A 19,588-nucleotide genomic window follows, 5' to 3' on the forward strand; every position below is an offset into this window, starting at 1 on the left:
CAAAAATTTATCAAAATATCTAGAAAATCTTTCCTTGTCACATTTTATTGTGTATTTTATTATCAATTTTTTAAATTATTTATATTTATAGTTTTCGATAAGAAAAAAAATTCAATTTTTTCTAACCATTAACCGACAAATTTCATATATCATCAATATGAATTTTTGCATAATTTGTACATATATGTGCCTTAATTTTCAAATAATTTTCAACGAAATATTTTATTGTGAAAGCAGTTGATATGACTTTATTGTTAATTATAATGCTAATTTTTGCGAGCAAAGTGTCATTTGCTAAGTTCATTGTTATATGGTAATCGAGTCGACTCTAATCAATTTTTTCGAAACGCTGATTGCTTCCTTATTAATCATGCACACATTTAATAATTTATTTTAGTACAATTTCTGATAATTAAAAAAAGTTGCTAAATAAAATATTTTTAAATTCGAATGATCGATAGGAACGGATGTGTTTTTATTACACGCAATTGTACATATAGCCGTTACTGCATGTCGATAAACGAGATCTTTAATAGTCGAGTACAGAAAGAAATTTGTCAGAAATTTAGGAAACATCGCTTTCGCTTTCTCGTGGTGGACGTGACGCTTTTCGCATTGATCGACACGGAAACTAAAGATAAGTTCCTATATACATTGTATTGTATGTGTGCGTTACATATCGATAATTAATAAACATTTAATTTGTAAAGATCGACCTACTATAATAAATAATACAATTATGCGTTTAACAAATATTTGCTTTAATAAAAAGAATTGCAATTTTTTCATCTTATAATTTGTTTATCTTATTATACCTTTTTATTTCATTATACATTGATTTGATTCTTGTAATGTATTTAAATTATTATCATAATAATATTTCTCATTATGGAAAATTATTTTATTTCAGAAAAATTAATAACACGTTTTTAATAAAAGAATAGGTTTCTTTATTAGAGATCTATTATTTCTTTCACAAAATTTCATTTTGTTGCATTTTCTTCAAATTTACATATTATATGATGAAAGAAATGTACATATAGCATAGATTTTTAAGTTTTGTAGAGTATCCTGAGTTAAAATATCCCCCCCTTCACCCTACAAATCGAGACTTCAGTAATAATAGATTTGGAAATATGTTTCGCCTTTTTGTGATAGTGACGATGCTCTTTGTGACGATTAGTTCGCAATTACACAGGTCAGTATATATTTTATTGTATTATATATTAGCATGCTAAATATCGAAATTATGGAGATCAATTTTTTTCTCGTGATCATTATTATCTCTAAACTAACATAACAAGTTGTTCATAGCAAAAGTTATGAAATTAATGGATATTCAAATATATATTACAAGATTATGTATATTTCCTTTTCTCTTTAAAAACCTCTTTAACAACCTAAAAAAGATTTCGTCAAGTAAAGTGATTTACAATTATATAATTTATCCGCACAAAATTAGATAAAAAATATGTCGATTAATTAAATACTACATTTTGCAAATTGTCTATTGTAAAATAAATGATGCATGATTGTCTGTCTAGCAGATATAAAGAAAAAATTGTTTTTTTCTTTAAAAATGTTATTTATTTATAAAAATGTTTATTTATTTATATTTACATAAATTCATGATTAATAATAAAAAACAATTCTTTCAAAGGAAATGTTTTTTATTATTAATCATTAATTTATGGAAATAAATAAACATTTTTAATTAAGGATACATGATCATGATAAATATGATATATTTGAATTAAATTGATCGATGGAGAAATTTATTAGGATTTTTCGAATGTTTCCCGCGTTTTCTCCCCGTTCAAGCATTCGACATAGGGGCACGCGCGATCATATATACAGGGTGAGTCTGATAAAACGTCCACCGTGTTTTTCTCGAAAACGGTAAGAGATAGGTAGAAGACATCCATTATGAAAATTGTAGGATAAGTAGGAGCACATACTTTGATGACCTTGAATAACCTTGAATGTCCGTTTTTCACATCAAGAATTAAAAAATAATTTTTTTTTAAATGGAAAGGGGTACTTTGTAGTCACTCTATCGATAGTACTCAATGAGCTTAATAACTTTTGTATCAGAGTTTTCTTTCGAAAATTCAACCGTTGTCAAGGTATCTACAAAATAAGTCAGAATGAAAATTTGGCAAAATCCACACATGTTAAGTCGGGTGATTTCGCAGGTGATATTACAGAACCACCTCTATCTATTCATTTGTTTGTATAGGTAGAGGTAGTCCTGTACTATTTCCTGCGAGATCACCCGACTCATGTTTGGACTTTTACCTCTGGGGAAGAGTGAAGGAGTTAGCCTATTTTCAACGTCCTACCACTCGAGAAAATATGATAGAAAGAATTAAAATAATTTTTCGCGAAATAACCACACAGGAGTTAGAAGAAGTACAAGCAAGCTTTCCGCGAAGACTACAGGCATGTCTGGCTCAACGTGGTGCACATTTTAAACACTTACTACAGTAAGTGTACTACAGTAAGTACAGTTAGGAATAATAAAAAAATTTATTCCAAATTTTCATTCTGACTTATTTTGTCGATACCTTGACAACGGTTGAATTTTCGAAAAAAACTGATACAAAAGTTATTAAGCTCATTGAGTACTATCGATAGAGTGACTACAAAGTACCCCTTTCTATTTAAAAAAAAATTTTTTATTAATTCTTGATGTGAAAAACGGACATTCAAGGTTATTCAAGGTCATCAAAGTATGTGCCCCTACTTATCCTACAATTTTCATAATGGATGTCTTCTACGTATCTCTTACCGTTTTCGAGAAAAACACGATGGACGTTTTATCAGACTCACCCTGTATAATGCTACTCTCGAATATCGGTACAGTGTCAAGAGGGGTGTTAGTAAGCGACAACACTTTATTGTTCTGTGTATTCGGCCATAAGGCGTTGAAAGAAACTCGTCGTTCAAATTTTCACAAATCGAGACTTCAGTAATAATAAATTTGGAAATATGTTTCGCTTGTTTGTGATAGCGACGGTGCTTCTTGTGACGACTGATGCGCAATTGCACAAGTCAGTACATATTTTATTATATTATATATTAGCATGATAAATATCGAAATTGGAGATCGATTTTTTTCTCATAATCGCATACGATTTCTTGGATTAACCGCGTGGCTTATGCAAATGCAATTAATGCTTCAATATAAATTAGGTGAAATTTCGTTGGCCAAAACATATATTTTATTTATTAGTTGAAAAGTAGATGAAAAATAATATTTTTAAAAATGTGATTCTTTGTTCTTTCGTAACGTTCTTTTGTCCATCTTGCTTTTATCTACATTTAAACGACGATTGCTGATGTAAATATCGTGATTGGAGGTAATCAAAACATTTCTATACACTATTTTTTCACGCGTTAGCAGATCGACTATAGGTATAGGAAGTTGCTTTGTATTACTTATTTACCTGACATTCATTGTATCCTATTTTTAATACTTGATACAGTTACTTGCTTTTAAATTATTTCTCTATGTAAAATTACATGTAAAATATTCGTTAACTAAATATCAATGTTCGTTTACTTATAATGACTTTACTTATATATATAAAAAACTGGGTTACAAATTAAATATTACTTTAGAGATATATATGCAATACGAAGATCATATAATTTAGAAAAATCATCGAGTTAGTAAACATATCCAATATAATTATATTTAAATGGGCTTATAATGTAAATATGTTGATTTCTAAGATGTTTAAATTTGTGCAGACTTTTATGACTTATGTTTGTTCTGCAAATATCTACTAGTCATATCAAATGTAAATATTCATTTTATACATATATGTTTGCAAGTATATGTATATGTGTGTGTGTGTGTGTGTGTGTGCGTGCGCGCGCGCGTGTATCATAGAATCCATTTTATTATTTCAAGGATTTCATTGCACAAGAAGGATTTGGTTCAACAATCTTTGAGAAAAGTTGACAACGACTTGGAAGAATATCTTTCAATAAATAATGATTTTCCTGCAGTACTTTTAAATTACCGAGACCTACTGCACACTGGCAATATTACCATTGGAACTCCTCCGCAGAATTTTACAATTGTGTTTAATCCTGGTTCCTCTGATTTTTGGATAACGTCCAAAATGTGCAGCGTCCCTGCTTGTTGTAAGTAATTTGTTTGTGTATAAGAGTATATGCAAATATCTACTATATATATATATATATATATATATATATATATATATATATAGTCATATCAAATGTAAATATTCATTTTATACGTATATATTTGCAAGTATGTGTGTGTGTATGTGTGTGTATCATACAATGTCCGTCCTATTATTTCAAGGATTTTATTGTACAAAATGGATTCTGTTCAACAATCTTGCAATAATATATATACACATTTACATATACATATATAATAATTTATAAAAGAATTGTATATTTATTATAGATTAAAAAGACAATTAAATCGAAATTGATAAAAGCCACAATGTGGTAGTTGGAGCGCAGAGAAGAAACAACACCTCCTTCTCTTTTATTATTAGTTTATTACAAAACTTAAATTACAACAACAAGAGGTGCCTTTTGTTGTTGTAATTTAAGTTTTGTAATAAACTAATAATAAAAAAAGGAAAGAGATGATGTTTCTTCTCTGCGCTCCAACTACCGCACTGTGGCTCTTATGTATCAATTTCGATTTAATATTTAATTATTTAAGTCAAATCCCTAATTATTAAATTTAAAAAGACAATATCTCTATTAAAAATTTTTTTTAATATTGTTAATTTGTAATATTACTGAATATGCTTTACAGTATCACATCTCCAATATGATCATAGAAAATCCAGCACATATATAGCAAATAATACTCTGTTTAAGTTAGACATTACTCTTAACGAGGGTATATATGGAATCTTCTCTACTGATATAGTGAATGTAAGTCATCATTAAACATACAATCCAATTCAGTTAAAGCTATAATGTCACGATTAATTTAAACATTTCTTAAGCAATCAGTTTTTTCGTACAGCGATGACGATATATTATTTCATTACCAATTTTAATATAGATTGGCGGCCTCCATGTTCAGAACCAAACATTTGCAGAAATAACTTGCGTGTCAAACCAAACATATTTTGAAAATTTACCATATGATGGTGTCTTGGGCTTGGCTTATTCCAAACTGTCTGTCGATGGAGTAACGCCTGTCTTGAACAACATTGTTAAACAAGGCCTAATGAGAGGCATTTTCAGTTTTTATCTAAATAGGTTCATATCTTCTATACTTATGAACAATGCATATCTCTAACAAAAGTTTTTAATAAATATGCACATATAATTTTACATATTTGTATATATATTTATATTTATTTTAATATTAATACATAAATTAAATTTATTATTTATATAGTATTATATTATTTTAATTTTTTAATTTATAATAATATATAAATAATAAATTAAAGTAGTATTTATATTTGTATATTAAATTTAATCTTAATTGTCACACACGTACATACATACACACATACATACACACACATACATATTACGATATAAAATTATGCAATTTGTGCAGAAATTCTTCAGCCGAGTTAGGTGGTGAGTTTGTATTGGGTGGTTCCGATTATGCTCATTACGAGGGCGATTTCACATATATTCCTCTTACTCGCCAAGGATTCTGGCAATTTACTATAGATAAGTACGTTATTTTTTAAATTACGTTAATCATGTTCCAACAAATTAACGTTAATATTAATGTTTTGTAGGATTGAAATCAATAATATCAGCCTATGCAATGAAAGCTGCCAAGCTATCGTTCATACAAGTACTCCGGCAATAATTGGACCAAATTCAGATATGGCATATATTAATGCAATTATTGGATCTGGTACTTTCGGTAAAGATACAGAAGTAAGTAAATAATTGAATCTTTCACAAAGCACATAGCCTTTGATAAAAAGCTATAAAAAGTTGATATAGCGATAAAAATGAATATTAGATACGTTCAAATGAAACATAAACATCGACATTAATCCACGTTTTGGTTGAACATAATTAATATGTTTATTAAATATTATTAGTTATTAATTTAATATTATCTTTTGTTTAAAGGTGAACTGCAGTCGAATTCCTGAGTTACCTACAATCAGTTTTATTTTGGGTGGTAAGGCATTCAATCTTACCGGTAAAGATTACGTCATTGATGTGAGTGCTATAAATAAATTATTTAAATTATTATTTAAATTATTTCAGCATATTTAAGAGAAGTTTACATTATACATTTAATTCTGTACAGCTCCGAGATAGTGGTGTTGATTTTTGTTCGAGCGCCTTTTTGGATGCTGACTTGCAGCATGAGGAATTTGATTGGCTTCTAGGCGTTCCATTTATTGGCCGTTATTACACCGAGTTTGATATGGAGGATGACCGAATAGGATTTGCTTTGGCAAAATAAATATTAATTATTTTTCTAGCACCTTTTTAAAATATATACATTTTACATAATAAAAATGTACATAATATGCAATTATGTATATTTTGTGAGTTTTGTTCATAACAAACTTAACGAGATACTTAAAGGTATTCGAAGACTGTGCATATCTTTAATTTCTTTTTTAAATCTACAAAAACATTCATCAAACAAAGAGTGATATATAACATAGATTTTCACTAATATAATTATAGTTTTAACGATTTGATATAGTTTCATGAATTTTTTAAATTTTAAAACAAATAAGTTTATATCAAATATAGTATCATCCTTCGTAATACAACCGTGATATTAAACTAAATAATTTCTTTTTACTATCATGTCTCACTCATGTTAAAAATGAATTATAATTGAAAATTACACACATAGAACGAAGTAATTTTTATTACGTAAGCAGATATACTGTTGCATAAACTTTTGACGAGTTTCTTCATTATTATAAAACGATAAAACCAGATAATAATATTTATTAATATTTATACTATCTATTATTATATAATATGTATAATTAAGTAGCATTATATAGTATAATTAAATATTATTATATAGTATAATGTGATATAATTATAGAGTATAATTAGATAGTATAATTAATAGGATACATGTATAAGATGATAGTATAAATATATGTATATAACATTATATTTCACATTTCATATAATATGTAAATGTATACAAATATAAATATGTAAATGTATACAAATATAAATATGTAAATGTATACAAAAATTATTAAAGTTTTATATATACACATGAGAGACAATACATATATGTAGACAAACATGATCAAAAAAGAAAGTAAATGTATAAGTTTTATTTATTTGAGTAAATAAAAAAGGAAATATAGAATAAAGATAATTTTAATTTTTCAAAAGGTCGACGCTCGATTGTGTCCTAAGTTAAAACAAAAATTTATCAAAATATCTAGAAAATCTTTCCTTGTCACATTTTATTGTGTATTTTATTATCAATTTTTTAAATTATTTATATTTATAGTTTTCGATAAGAAAAAAAATTCAATTTTTTCTAACCATTAACCGACAAATTTCATATATCATCAATATGAATTTTTGCATAATTTGTACATATATGTGCCTTAATTTTCGAATAATTTTCAGCGAAATACTTTATTGTGAAAGCAGCTGATATGACTTTATTGCTAATTATAATGCTAATTTTTGCGAGTAAAGTGTCATTTGCTAAGTTGATTTGTTACATGGTAATCTAGTCGACTCTAATCAATTTTTTCGAAACGCTGATTGCTTCCTTATTAATCATGCACACATTTAATAATTTATTTTAGTACAATTTCTGATAATTAAAAAAAGATGCTAAATAAAATATTTTTAAATTCGAATGATCGATAGGAACGGATGTGTTTCTACTACACGCAATTGTACGTATAGCCGTTACTGCATGTCGATAAACGAGATCTTTAATAATCGAGTACAGAAAGAAATTTGTCAGAAATTTCGAAAACATCACTTTCGCTTTCTCGTGATGGCCATGACATTTTTCACGTTGATCGACACGGAAACTAAAGATAAGTTCATATATACATTATATTGTATGTGTGCGTTACACATCGGTATAATAAATTTTGAATTTATAAAAATCGATCTACTTCGTGATGATCGCATTCTACTTTTTGCAATGCCAAATCTACGTAAATGTGATTGCGTTTTAACGAAAATAACGAGACTATAATTTTCAAATGGGAAACATTTACAGTACATGAAATCAGGTAAGCTAAAGTTTGCGCGCTCAAGAATGGTACATTGCATAAAAGCTCTTGTGACTCCTTTAGTAAATCTATTCATTTCATTCATAACAATTTCATTTCTATTATGACATTATATTTTTACTATAAATATTATGAAATATTTGTATAAAACAATATTTATGTATATATATATATATATATATATATATATATATATATTTTATAATAATACAATGTATAAACTGGAAAAAGATATATCAAATTATTAATGAAAGATATTTTTCACACATACTTTTATATTACAATAATAACACTATTGTTACATATGAATTTTTAAAAATACGTATTTTTACATATTTTATGTGTTTATCTTATTCATTAATCTTTCACCATTTCATTTAAATGTATAATATTTCTATCTATGCATATAATAATAATTATATACAACAGTCAATAATAATAATAATGTATAATACAATTATGCGTTTAAAAAATATTTGCTTTAATGATAACAAGAATTGGAATTGTTTATCTTATAATGTGTTTATCTCATTATATGTTATCTTATTATGTATATTGATTCTTAAATAATGTATTTAAGAATCAATAATGTATTTAAGTTATTATCATAATAATGTTTCTCATTATTGAAAATTATTTTATTTCGAGAAATTTATCACACGTTTTTAATGAAAAAATATGTTTTTTTATTAGAAATATTTACTATTTCTTTCACAAAATTTCATATTGTTACATTTTCTTCAAATTTATATATTATATGATATAGAAGTATGTATATGGTATTGATTTTTAAAATTTGTAGAGCATCTTAAGTTAAAATATCCATATTAATATTACTTCTAAACTAACATATCAAGTTGTTTATATCAAAATTTATGAAATTAATGGATATTCAAATATATATTTCAAAATTATGTATAATTATTTTTCTTTAAAACCTCAAGAATTCATCAAATAAAGTAATTTATAATTATATAAATTTATAATTATATAAATATAATTATCCGGACAGAATTAGAAAATGTCGATTAATTAAATATTACTTTTTGCAAATTATCTATTGTAAAATTAATGATGCATGATTGTCTGTTTAGTCGATATAAAATGTTTTCTTTGAAAAGAATTATTTTTTTATTATTAATCATGAATTTATGTAAATCTAATCCTTCTTAACTAAGGATACGCACAGGATCACACAACATATGATATATTTGAATTAAATTGATCGATGGAAATCTATGGGGTTTTCGAATATTTAGCGCACGTTCTTTTTACGTTCAAGCATTCAATATAGGAGCACGCGTGATCATATATAACGCTATTCTCAAATAGAGTTAGTGTTAAGATGACTATTAGTAAGCGACAATACTATATTTTTCTGTGTGTCCGTATTGAAAGGAACTCGTCGTTCAAATTTTCACGGATCGAGACTTCAGTAATAATAAATTTGGAAAAATGTTTCGCCTTTTTGTGATAGTGATGCTGCTCTTTGTGACGATCGACGCGCAATTGCACAAGTCATATATTTTATTGTATTATATATTAGCACAATAAGGAAATAATAGTCAGATGTTCGATATATCGGTACCATCCCAAATTTTTCCTGACTTAAATAATCCGCGCGGACTGCTTTTTTATATATAAATATGTAATAAATAGACGAGTTGTAAAAATAATAATACAAAAAATATATTTAAAAAATGATCTTTTAGTTTTGTTATATAATAAAGATATAATTTAATATATTAAAACGATGTGGGAGAGAAAATGGAATAATTAATAATATATATATAGAAATTTTTATATCAAAGTTAACTTTTATTACAACTATTGATATATCAGAAATTCGTGTGTTTACTATTGCTAAAATTGCGCTATTAAAATTAGGAAATACTTTTATTCGATAAGCGATTAATCAAATTCGTTTAATACGACATAGTTATAAAATGTATAGTAAAATTTTGGAATTATTTACATTTTCGAATCGAGTAAAGTATAGCTTTAATTTCAAGTTTTACGTTGTTCAATGTAATATAAAAATGCAATGAAAAATTATTTTAGCTAAAGTATATTTTATATAAAATCACACACTCAGTTTGCGTAAAAATTAAACAGATAAACGATATTGTAACATGTATCTTTTGACGATAATGAGGCAATCAATGTTAACGTATAGAATATCATTTATTATTATACGAAAAAAATTAAATGCGTTAAATCTTGCTAGTAGTCGAAATCTCTAGTGAACATCGCCGTGAAATATTGTGAGAAAAACTTTCCCATGTATTGTTCCTCCTTGACCGGCCAAACGCCTTCTAGGAAACCAATATGTCCTCCACGCGACGTCACCACTACGGCCACGTTTTTGGTTTTGCTTATTTTCTTTAGAGGTATCGCTGAAAATTTACAGGCATTATGAATAAGATTGTACAAAAAATTATAATAAATTATAAAATTATAAGTGATCTTGTTGTCGCGCTATACATTTACCATTCAATGGCTGAAACGGATCATCCGCCGCGCTGAGACACAATGAAGGAACTTCGATCAGATGCAACTTATCATCGAGCGTCGCATCGCGATAATACTCATCGACATTTTTATATCCAAATTGCTTTGCCGTAAAATGCGAATCAAATTCTCTTATCGTTTGACTCTGTCAAATATAGTAAATAATTTACGTATGAGTTCAATACAATTTTTTATCACAGTAGTCTCTAGAAAACGATTGCAAGTATATATATATCGCGAATTTATCTCTGATTTCATTTTGATTAAGATTCTAAAGTTATTTACGGAAAATTGATCAAAGTATAATTTTTTATAAAATTATAAGTATATAAATTATAGTATAACGGTAAACAGCAGTAATGAGAAGTAGGCAGACCTAAATTACTATGTTTCCAGTATAGTGTAAAATAATACGTCAAAATAATTTGACAAAAATTTAAAATGTTTACATTGGAAAAGTTAAAAACTTTTGATTTTGTTCGATCTTTTCATATATCTAAATTTAATAAAAACTTACTTTTAAGAGTGTGTCAAAATCTATGCTTTTGAAAGGGCCAATATCAGAAGTTTGATATCGTTCTACTATGCGTCGTAGATTACCAGCTAAATGCTTATTCAGCATTAAATTAAAATAATTTTCTTCGGTATTCTTCGCTGCAGCGAACACGTTCCATGGTACCGAGATAATAAGACATGCTTTCAATTTCGTTCTTGCTGATAAGCCTTCTCGTGCTAAATAATTGCCTAAGACTAACCTATGTATGGCAGAAAAATGTTTAGAAAAAATATCCGCGAATGTGATTTTATTCAATTTATAAATGTATTTTACATATTTTTTCTAAATATTAGGGGTATATATTATTATAAGATTTATAATTTGGAAATAAATTAAGAAATATGATTATTACCCTCCCATAGAGATTCCGGTTGCTCCGAGGAGTACGTGAGGGTAAAGTTTCCTCACGTGTTCAATAACTTCACTTAAATCCTCATAGTTAGCGGCACAATATGTTCGTGGGGTCTAAAAGCAACAAACAATTTTTATTAGTACAGAAAATAATTTTTAATTAAAAGACTATTTTTCTCATAATAAGTAATAATTGCAATTTTTCTCATCCACACATATAAAGTTATCTAGTTATATGTTCAAGTTATGAGTAAGATTATGAATAAGTGATGGATAAACTCTACCTTCAATTCCATCCCACCTAAACCTCTATTGTTGAAAATCACACATCGTACTCCAATTTTTCTTGCGGCTGATACCAAGCATTTGATATATTCCGCTTGACTACCACCTGTAAGACCAGGTAAAAGGATAACGATGGGCGAAGTAACGGAACAATCTTTTTCGGCCCAATCCAAAGCTACTTCACCACCATCGAGCAAAGTCAGGATTTCCCTACATAATATAGAGACAATATTACAGAATAAAATTCGATATATTTTGCATGATTGATTACATCATCTACATATTGTTTAAAAGTTTAGAAAACAATTTCTCTCTTTCTTTCTCTCTTTCTCTGTCGGCGAATAAATTTTTTTACTAACCTGCGATATTTGATAGACGGCAATATTCGGGACCTTAAGATGCTGGCCATAATGGTCTGCGCTCGCGATTCGAAGCACCATAATGTCGGCCAGAATTTATTCTGCACAAGTGGAATATTCGCTTCCAAAAACGAACGGAATGGTCCATCGGCGCAAACCAGCAAAGGTGTCTAGAATCGTAATAATTTTCTTATTGATTTACATATATGTGTGTATGTGTGTGATGTGATATGGGTAGCATGATATATAATAAAATTGAACTATATTTTATTCATTGTACAATTGGACAAGTAATTTCATTGATGAATAATTTATATGCGATCGTGTGTGTGTGTGTGTGTGTGTGTGTGTGTGTGTGTGATTTATTTTACCGCTTATAAAAGCAATCGCGCGATAAGTCAAGGGAACTGTGCTAAATCATGAATTATGAAAATGCATTTGTTATTATATAATTATATTGTCGCGTTTAAATTAAATTCAATTTAATTAAAAACGATTCTCTATAACTTTCTCACAAGTAAAAGATATAAACGAATTTAGATTTTCGTTTCTGAGTATTATACTCGATATTTTTGCTCGATATTATTTACATATAATTATAAAGATATAATAATAAATAGATCTTATATTATACTTTTATATATATAAAATTATGTATAATAATTGTACTCAATTACATATCTCTAATTAATATATTAATATATAAATATATATAAGTAGATATATATCTACACGATAGAATTTAGATGTAAACTTTTTTTCCGAGTATTTATCGGTCTTATTTACGGTTCTTTTTCGGAGCAGTTATTTAAAAAAAATATGCTTAAGGCATTTTCTTTATGTTTGAAATGAATTATTCACATTATTCACGACATGGATGTTTGTGAAGCTGGTACGACTAATCTAAGAGAATAAAAAAAAAGAAAATAGTAAAGCCCAATTGCACCAATGTTATTTTAGGGAGATTTAAATATATATATCTATCTTTATTTAGAAAGAAAGAGATAAATACATATTTAAGTCTCGCTTATATCGCTTATCTAAAATAATGTTGATGTAACCTGGCCTAAAAGTTCTGATAGCAATTTTCATAGTTCTATAGTTCCTGATAAAAATTAAAAATACAGAACTCTTTTCAATTTTTATCAGAAACTGTAGGACTATATGAAAAGTGCTATCAAAACTTTTAGTATTTTTGTGAAATTCGTAGATTGTCGTGCCAGCTTCATAGACACACATTATGGGGAATAATATGATATGAGTGAAATAAAAAGAATAAATATAAATTAAGATTTATATTATTATTATACATTAGCATTATACACACAAATCGCTTTAATAGGATAAAATTTATTAATTAAAATGTCTCAATCGTCACATCATTAATGTATCTATATCTAATATAGTTGCAATTTTGCGCTTACTATTATACTTCACCTGCCTACGCTGACGCGTGTATAGGACAACTGCCTCGCAGTTTTAAGGTCAAATTAATAAATTGCATTTTTCCTTGTCGCTTATAGAGGGTCGTACGACAATTTGAACACGTATCGCGGAAATCCTGTCTATATATCGAATTTATTTTAAAATTGATATGCAGATAATATATGAACATTTTGACTATAAAAATAGCTCTCTATCTTAAATTTGTTTTGCATAAAAATAAATTTTTTATGTAAATAATTAGATATTTTTATGCATTATATTCTTTAATACACGTGTACATAAGACATAAAAATATAGATAAGTACATTAAATAATTTGATCATTAAATTCGTGGTTTCTTTTTAATTCTTAAACTGATAACACACAGTAGCAGTTATACAATAAAATCCATGTAATTAGTCTTATCTCATTATTTTATATTCTTTTCGTGCCAATAACGTGTAAACAATATAAGGTGGTTTTCTGAAGATAATAACAAGCTGTAACAATAATATTAAGCTATAACAAGCTGTAACAATAATAATAAGCTATAACAAGCTGTCGCTACAAAATCAAGATTATTTTAAAAGAATAAAGAACATATATGTGTGTGTGTGTGTGTGTGTGTGTGTATCGATATTAAATTTCCTATTATAAAGTCCATTAGAGAAATGATGAGAAACATCAAAATATATAAAGACGTAAAAAAGAAACTGTGAGGTTATCGTTCCCAATTACTTCTAAAATTCCAAAAGTTATATTAAAGAGTGTTTTAATTGATGTGATTTGATTTTTTCAATGAGAAAAATTTCAAAAAATGCTTATATAACAGAAACATTCTATACTTTGAAAAAGATAAAACTTATTTAAATAAATTTTATTTACATTTTTAAATTTTTGTCTATGAAATTAATAGTTAATATATCACACATACACACACACACACACACACACACACATATTTCATTTTGCATAAAGATTAGTTCTCTCTATTCAGGGCAAATAAATCTTGATGCATATAAAAGGTGCCGCTGGCTGACACTATTTAACCACATTACTCTGACTCTTTAGTCAATGAATATATCGCGCGCGTTCACAAGGCATAACAATAATGTGTTCCATTTCAGAGTTTGCAGATCGCATGCAGATTCAATGATTCTCCGCATTATTACGTTCATCTTTATTATTTCATAGAAATCAAGACCTTAATGTTGATCGTATCTGTCTATCTGAATAATTCTCATTTTTATACTTCGGAAAAAAATTTTTGCAGGCGGCCTGTATTTAGCATCATGTCTAATACTAGACACGAATTGAATATATATCTGGTAATGGTATATTCAATGGTATATTCAATGAATATATATACATATATATATAATATTATTCATATTGTTGACAAAAAATATAAAAGCATTTTTTCATTCGCTAGAGTTATAATTCGCTTTCTATTTATTTTCAATTTTTATTTCATCTGCCAATTTCCATCAACCATAAGAAACGATTACGAATAACATTTATAATGCATAAATCTCATCTAGGCACGATAAAATAGGTTTGATTAAAATTGTCTAGTTTCAGATGTGAAGTACATGAAGTATAATGCTGTGACTGTAACATTCTCAATGCGAGATGAGCGAAGAATAAAAAGATACACATGGATGTTATTTTAATTTATCGAATTTTGAGCAATCTATGTAATGAATCAATAATGCTGCGTTAGATTGCAAAACGTATGTTTTTATTGCTGTATTATTATTGTTTTTTACTGTTTAAAATATGCGACAGATTGACTCGACATCTACGTATCTTTCTGTTGCTCATGCGCAACCATCACGATTGCAATTGTATTTAATTAAAGACAAAGTTTCCGTTCTGTTGAGCGAGGTAGGCGGAATCTAATGAATAGTAGGTTAATTTCAGTAAATGCTCTCCACGAAAATGAACTCTTACGAAATTACGCATTATGTAAGTGAAAGTTTTTAAAACTTTCTGGATCGAATCGAACACAATTGATGTCGCGATCAATCGAATCTTCCTCCCTCTCTCTCTCTCTCTTTCTCTTTCTCTCTTTCGATCATGTTTCTTTCTCTTTCGAATCTATATCTCGTGATATAGCAATTTTCAATAAGTACAATTAATTATCAGATTAAATAATGTATTTTTACTCACCTTGACGACCTCGCAGAGATAATAGATACAAAAACCGACTCCCAATAACGCACCGTAATACAACTTGGGAATATACGGGATGTTCTCGAAAAGATCCATCGTTGCGCACGCGACTACCTGATAGAGACACTCGATTCAGCCAGCGCAGGCAGGCTATGCGAGATGACGGGCTCGAGCTGAGGTCCGTCGACGAACTTTGCTTGTCGATAATCGGCACTTAACGAGCGACAGTTGTGAGTCAAAGCCGGCGAAGGAAGTCTCGCTGCCGCGCGAATATCGTACAAATAATTGGATTGACTGACTTATAAACGATACCATACCAGCAAATTAAAGACAAAGATAAAGATACCGGAAAATATCGGACAATGAAATTTGTATCACGTGCACGTGAATGAGTCTAGCGTTCTGCGCATGCACGACGTTATTGAAGTGGAAGTGGATGCGATCAGAGTCTTGATACATATTTGATCGAAAATTATTTTTTTTTATAAAATTCTTCCATTCTGTTGCAATCATACGAATTATGACGTCAAAAACGAGAAATCATATTTTTTTTCGCGTTACATGAAATAAATTCATTTCTTTTTGCATATCAGCTTTCGCGATCGGATAATATAAATTTATAAAATAAATAGATAGATTTCGTTTTATTTTATCCATATGATCCACTGAACGCACGTGGTGGCACATTCGAGAGAAATATAATTTGTTTTAATATATTTTGAGATAGAAAAATTATACTCTTATCTCCTTTAAATATTCAATGTCACTTTATGTCACATCAATGAAAGATCAGTCAACGTTTTTTTCCTTTTAAATAAGTAATAGAATCTTAAGAAATTGTGATAATTATTCAATGCACGTGTTTTTCAATTATGCAGACTTCACATTCGCTTATAAGAACGCTTACGAAAATGTTTTTACCTATACACATATACGCGCGCGAGAAACTTCATGTCTATAGTCTAACATTTTCTTTAATATTAGCATATTCCATTAATAATATATTCACAAGCAAAGGCAGTCACGAAATTCTCGACGAAATCACAAATTGCGCGTTCCACTGACATGTACACGTGTATGGAATATGTTTTGCGACGCGTGCGTAATAGCGCGATGCGGACTATTACGCAATGATACCGTATCAGAGCCGTACATAGGTACAAGCTGGAACCCTGTACAAGTTGCACTTTTTCATGAAAACTTTATAATTTTAATAATTTAATAAAACATTTATATTCAACATACACCATTATGACAAATTAATACAAAATTTATTATCTAGGTGATATTGATAATTATGCAAATTAAAAAAAAAACAACAAAAACATGTTTATAAATTATATATGTACATATATGTATATAAAGATGTATTTTATATAAAATTTAATTTTTATATAAGATATTAATTTTATAATTTTATAATATTTTTATAATATTAAGATATTAATATTTTATAAATTGAGGCAAATATATATAAAATATTTATAATTTAAACAATTAGAGTTATTTGCGACATATTATATATTAATTGATTATATATTATTATTCAATAGTTTATTATAAATCTATTTATTTGAATTTTTATATGCATATATATACTGGAGTTTTGGCAAATCTAAAAAAAATTTTGCGTCTCAAAAAGGATCAATACGTTTTTGACAGTGAATTTTGCATTTAGAAAAATGACATGCAAATGATGTGTGCATCCACGTAGACACGTGATAACGTTTGCCGTGATATCGTTGTATTCACGATTCCTGATTATGCCCGTGCAAATAGAGGTCAAGACGATTTGACCACGTACATACAATGACGGTCTATCACATCTCGCTGATATTTACGCGCATTGTTGAATTCCTTGTTCTCATCATGCCGTTGCAATAGCACACCAACAACACCTGCTAGCTCGAGAATTAATGATTACTGATATTCGAATTTACACATGTTAGAGATATTTTTGGATAATTTTCCTGTAATTATATTTTTTTCGTTCATGTTTATCACGTAAATGCGTTTCAGTATTTAGAATTAAACATGCGTTTATTTCGCAACAACAAATTGCAATGTAGGATAATTTCCGCAATATATAAAAATTTTATCGAATTATGTCTAGTAACGTTTGTTAATGAATATTTGCAAAAGAGTTTAGCTCAGCATGAGCATCAGTTTATCATTATGATTGAGTTGTAGAGATAAGCGAAAGATGAAAGTGAATGACGGAAATAAGAAAGGATATGTATATCAAGAAGAATTATAGTTTTATTAAATACAGTCTTTTACATTTTGCGATTATAATAAACTAACACACATCGTCCGCATTATAATCCGAGAATGATGTCTTTATGTTGTTCGATATACAAGATTTAAATGATTGACTGATAGAACGTAAGAGCGAAAGAAATGCATCTTTTTTTATACCACTTTACTTTTTTTTATTTTGGTCAATCTTAGATTAGCAAATAGATATTTAAAATGGAATTAATTCTTTGTTTTCTAAATATTGGAGGCTTAAACGAAATTATAAATTGCAGCTTACATAATAATGTAATTCAAAATGTAATTCAAAAAAACATAAAAGAACTTCAACTGTTATCGCATTTATAGCATATTATAATAGTTATTTATATATATATTTAATTATGCCACAGCATTAATTATGCCATTATCAGCAAGTGCTTTTTGCTGTTGAAAAATAAAGGCATAATTATTATCATACTATAAGCATGTTATAATAATATATACAATGCACTATATATAATGGAACATAGAATAGTGTGCAATATATATGATAATTTTTGCAAAAGAAAATAATCAAAATTATAAAATCAAGATTAGTAATTTTCCCAAAATTACACATATTCAACTTACAGTCAGATACATAATTTTAATAAATAACAAGAAGTACACTTTCAAATTATTGACTGATAAAAACAATACTTTAAAATATTATAAATAGTTATTATAAATAGTTTAAAGTATTATAGAAGATTTTTTATATGTATAACGAAACCATTATTGGATTATTTGCACTATTGGATTTTGCAACCATTATTGGATTTAATTTGCGAACCAAAGTCAGTGCACAAACTTAGCCAAAAAAATTAAATTTCCTTGAAAAAGAATATATCAGATTAACAATGGCATTAATCTCTTCTACTAATCTCATGTTTTATACACAAGCACACAATTTAATATAATTTCTGAACAAATTCGATCTCTTAATTTTTTTAAAGCATAAACAAATTGGAATTCTATTTTACTTTTAAATATATATAATCGTCGATGTAAATTTATAATCGAAATATACAAATATTACAGCAAACATGCTTTAATGTACAGAATATAATAAATATAAAACACTCTGACAACTTTTATAAATGCAATCGATAGATGATAGGATTAACTTTGCATCAATTTTATAATTTACAGATTTGTTTGTGCGACATTTCACGCATCATAAACTTGTACGTAGTTATACAATGCAAAATAAGATTACTTCATTAACTTAAAAATAAAGAAGGCACAGAATATATGTCAATAGCAAATTGAAGACGAAGCTATCATATTTTTTGTGTAACAATTGAATACGGTAGAAAAGCTTTTAACGATAATCAGGCATTTTCCGTAGCTATTATAAAGTTCAAATAGAAGAAGATATCGCATTTAGTGTTCATGGTCACATACTCACATGC

General features: G+C 27.7%; 2 protein-coding genes across 2 annotated transcripts; one reads left to right on the forward strand and one right to left on the reverse strand.

The window, feature by feature from the left end:
• The first annotated feature begins 2,885 nt into the window (after positions 1-2,885).
• On the forward strand, positions 2,886-7,118 carry LOC145971621 (lysosomal aspartic protease-like). The gene is made up of 8 exons (XM_083099502.1): positions 2,886-3,053; positions 3,920-4,155; positions 4,811-4,932; positions 5,066-5,265; positions 5,576-5,698; positions 5,766-5,910; positions 6,112-6,204; positions 6,296-7,118. The coding sequence occupies exons 1-8, from the start codon at positions 2,992-2,994 to the stop codon at positions 6,452-6,454; spliced, it is 1,140 nt and encodes a 379-aa protein (XP_082955628.1). The 5' UTR covers positions 2,886-2,991; the 3' UTR covers positions 6,455-7,118.
• A 3,281-nt stretch (positions 7,119-10,399) lies between these two features.
• Positions 10,400-16,977, reverse strand: Hydr1 (abhydrolase domain containing Hydr1). Its single transcript, XM_083099097.1, has 7 exons — positions 15,894-16,977; positions 12,297-12,466; positions 11,937-12,147; positions 11,654-11,766; positions 11,263-11,500; positions 10,725-10,890; positions 10,400-10,630 (listed from the first exon to the last, which is right to left on the reverse strand). Exons 1-7 carry the CDS (start codon positions 15,990-15,992, stop codon positions 10,458-10,460), a joined length of 1,170 nt encoding a protein of 389 aa, XP_082955223.1. The 5' UTR covers positions 15,993-16,977; the 3' UTR covers positions 10,400-10,457.
• Positions 16,978-19,588: the final 2,611 nt, after the last annotated feature.

The sequence above is a fragment of the Camponotus vicinus genome, unplaced genomic scaffold (assembly GCF_025532165.1).
Source record: "Camponotus vicinus isolate PSW18456_S1 unplaced genomic scaffold, iyCamVici1.0 SCAF_5, whole genome shotgun sequence".
Lineage (NCBI taxonomy): Eukaryota > Metazoa > Arthropoda > Insecta > Hymenoptera > Formicidae > Camponotus > Camponotus vicinus.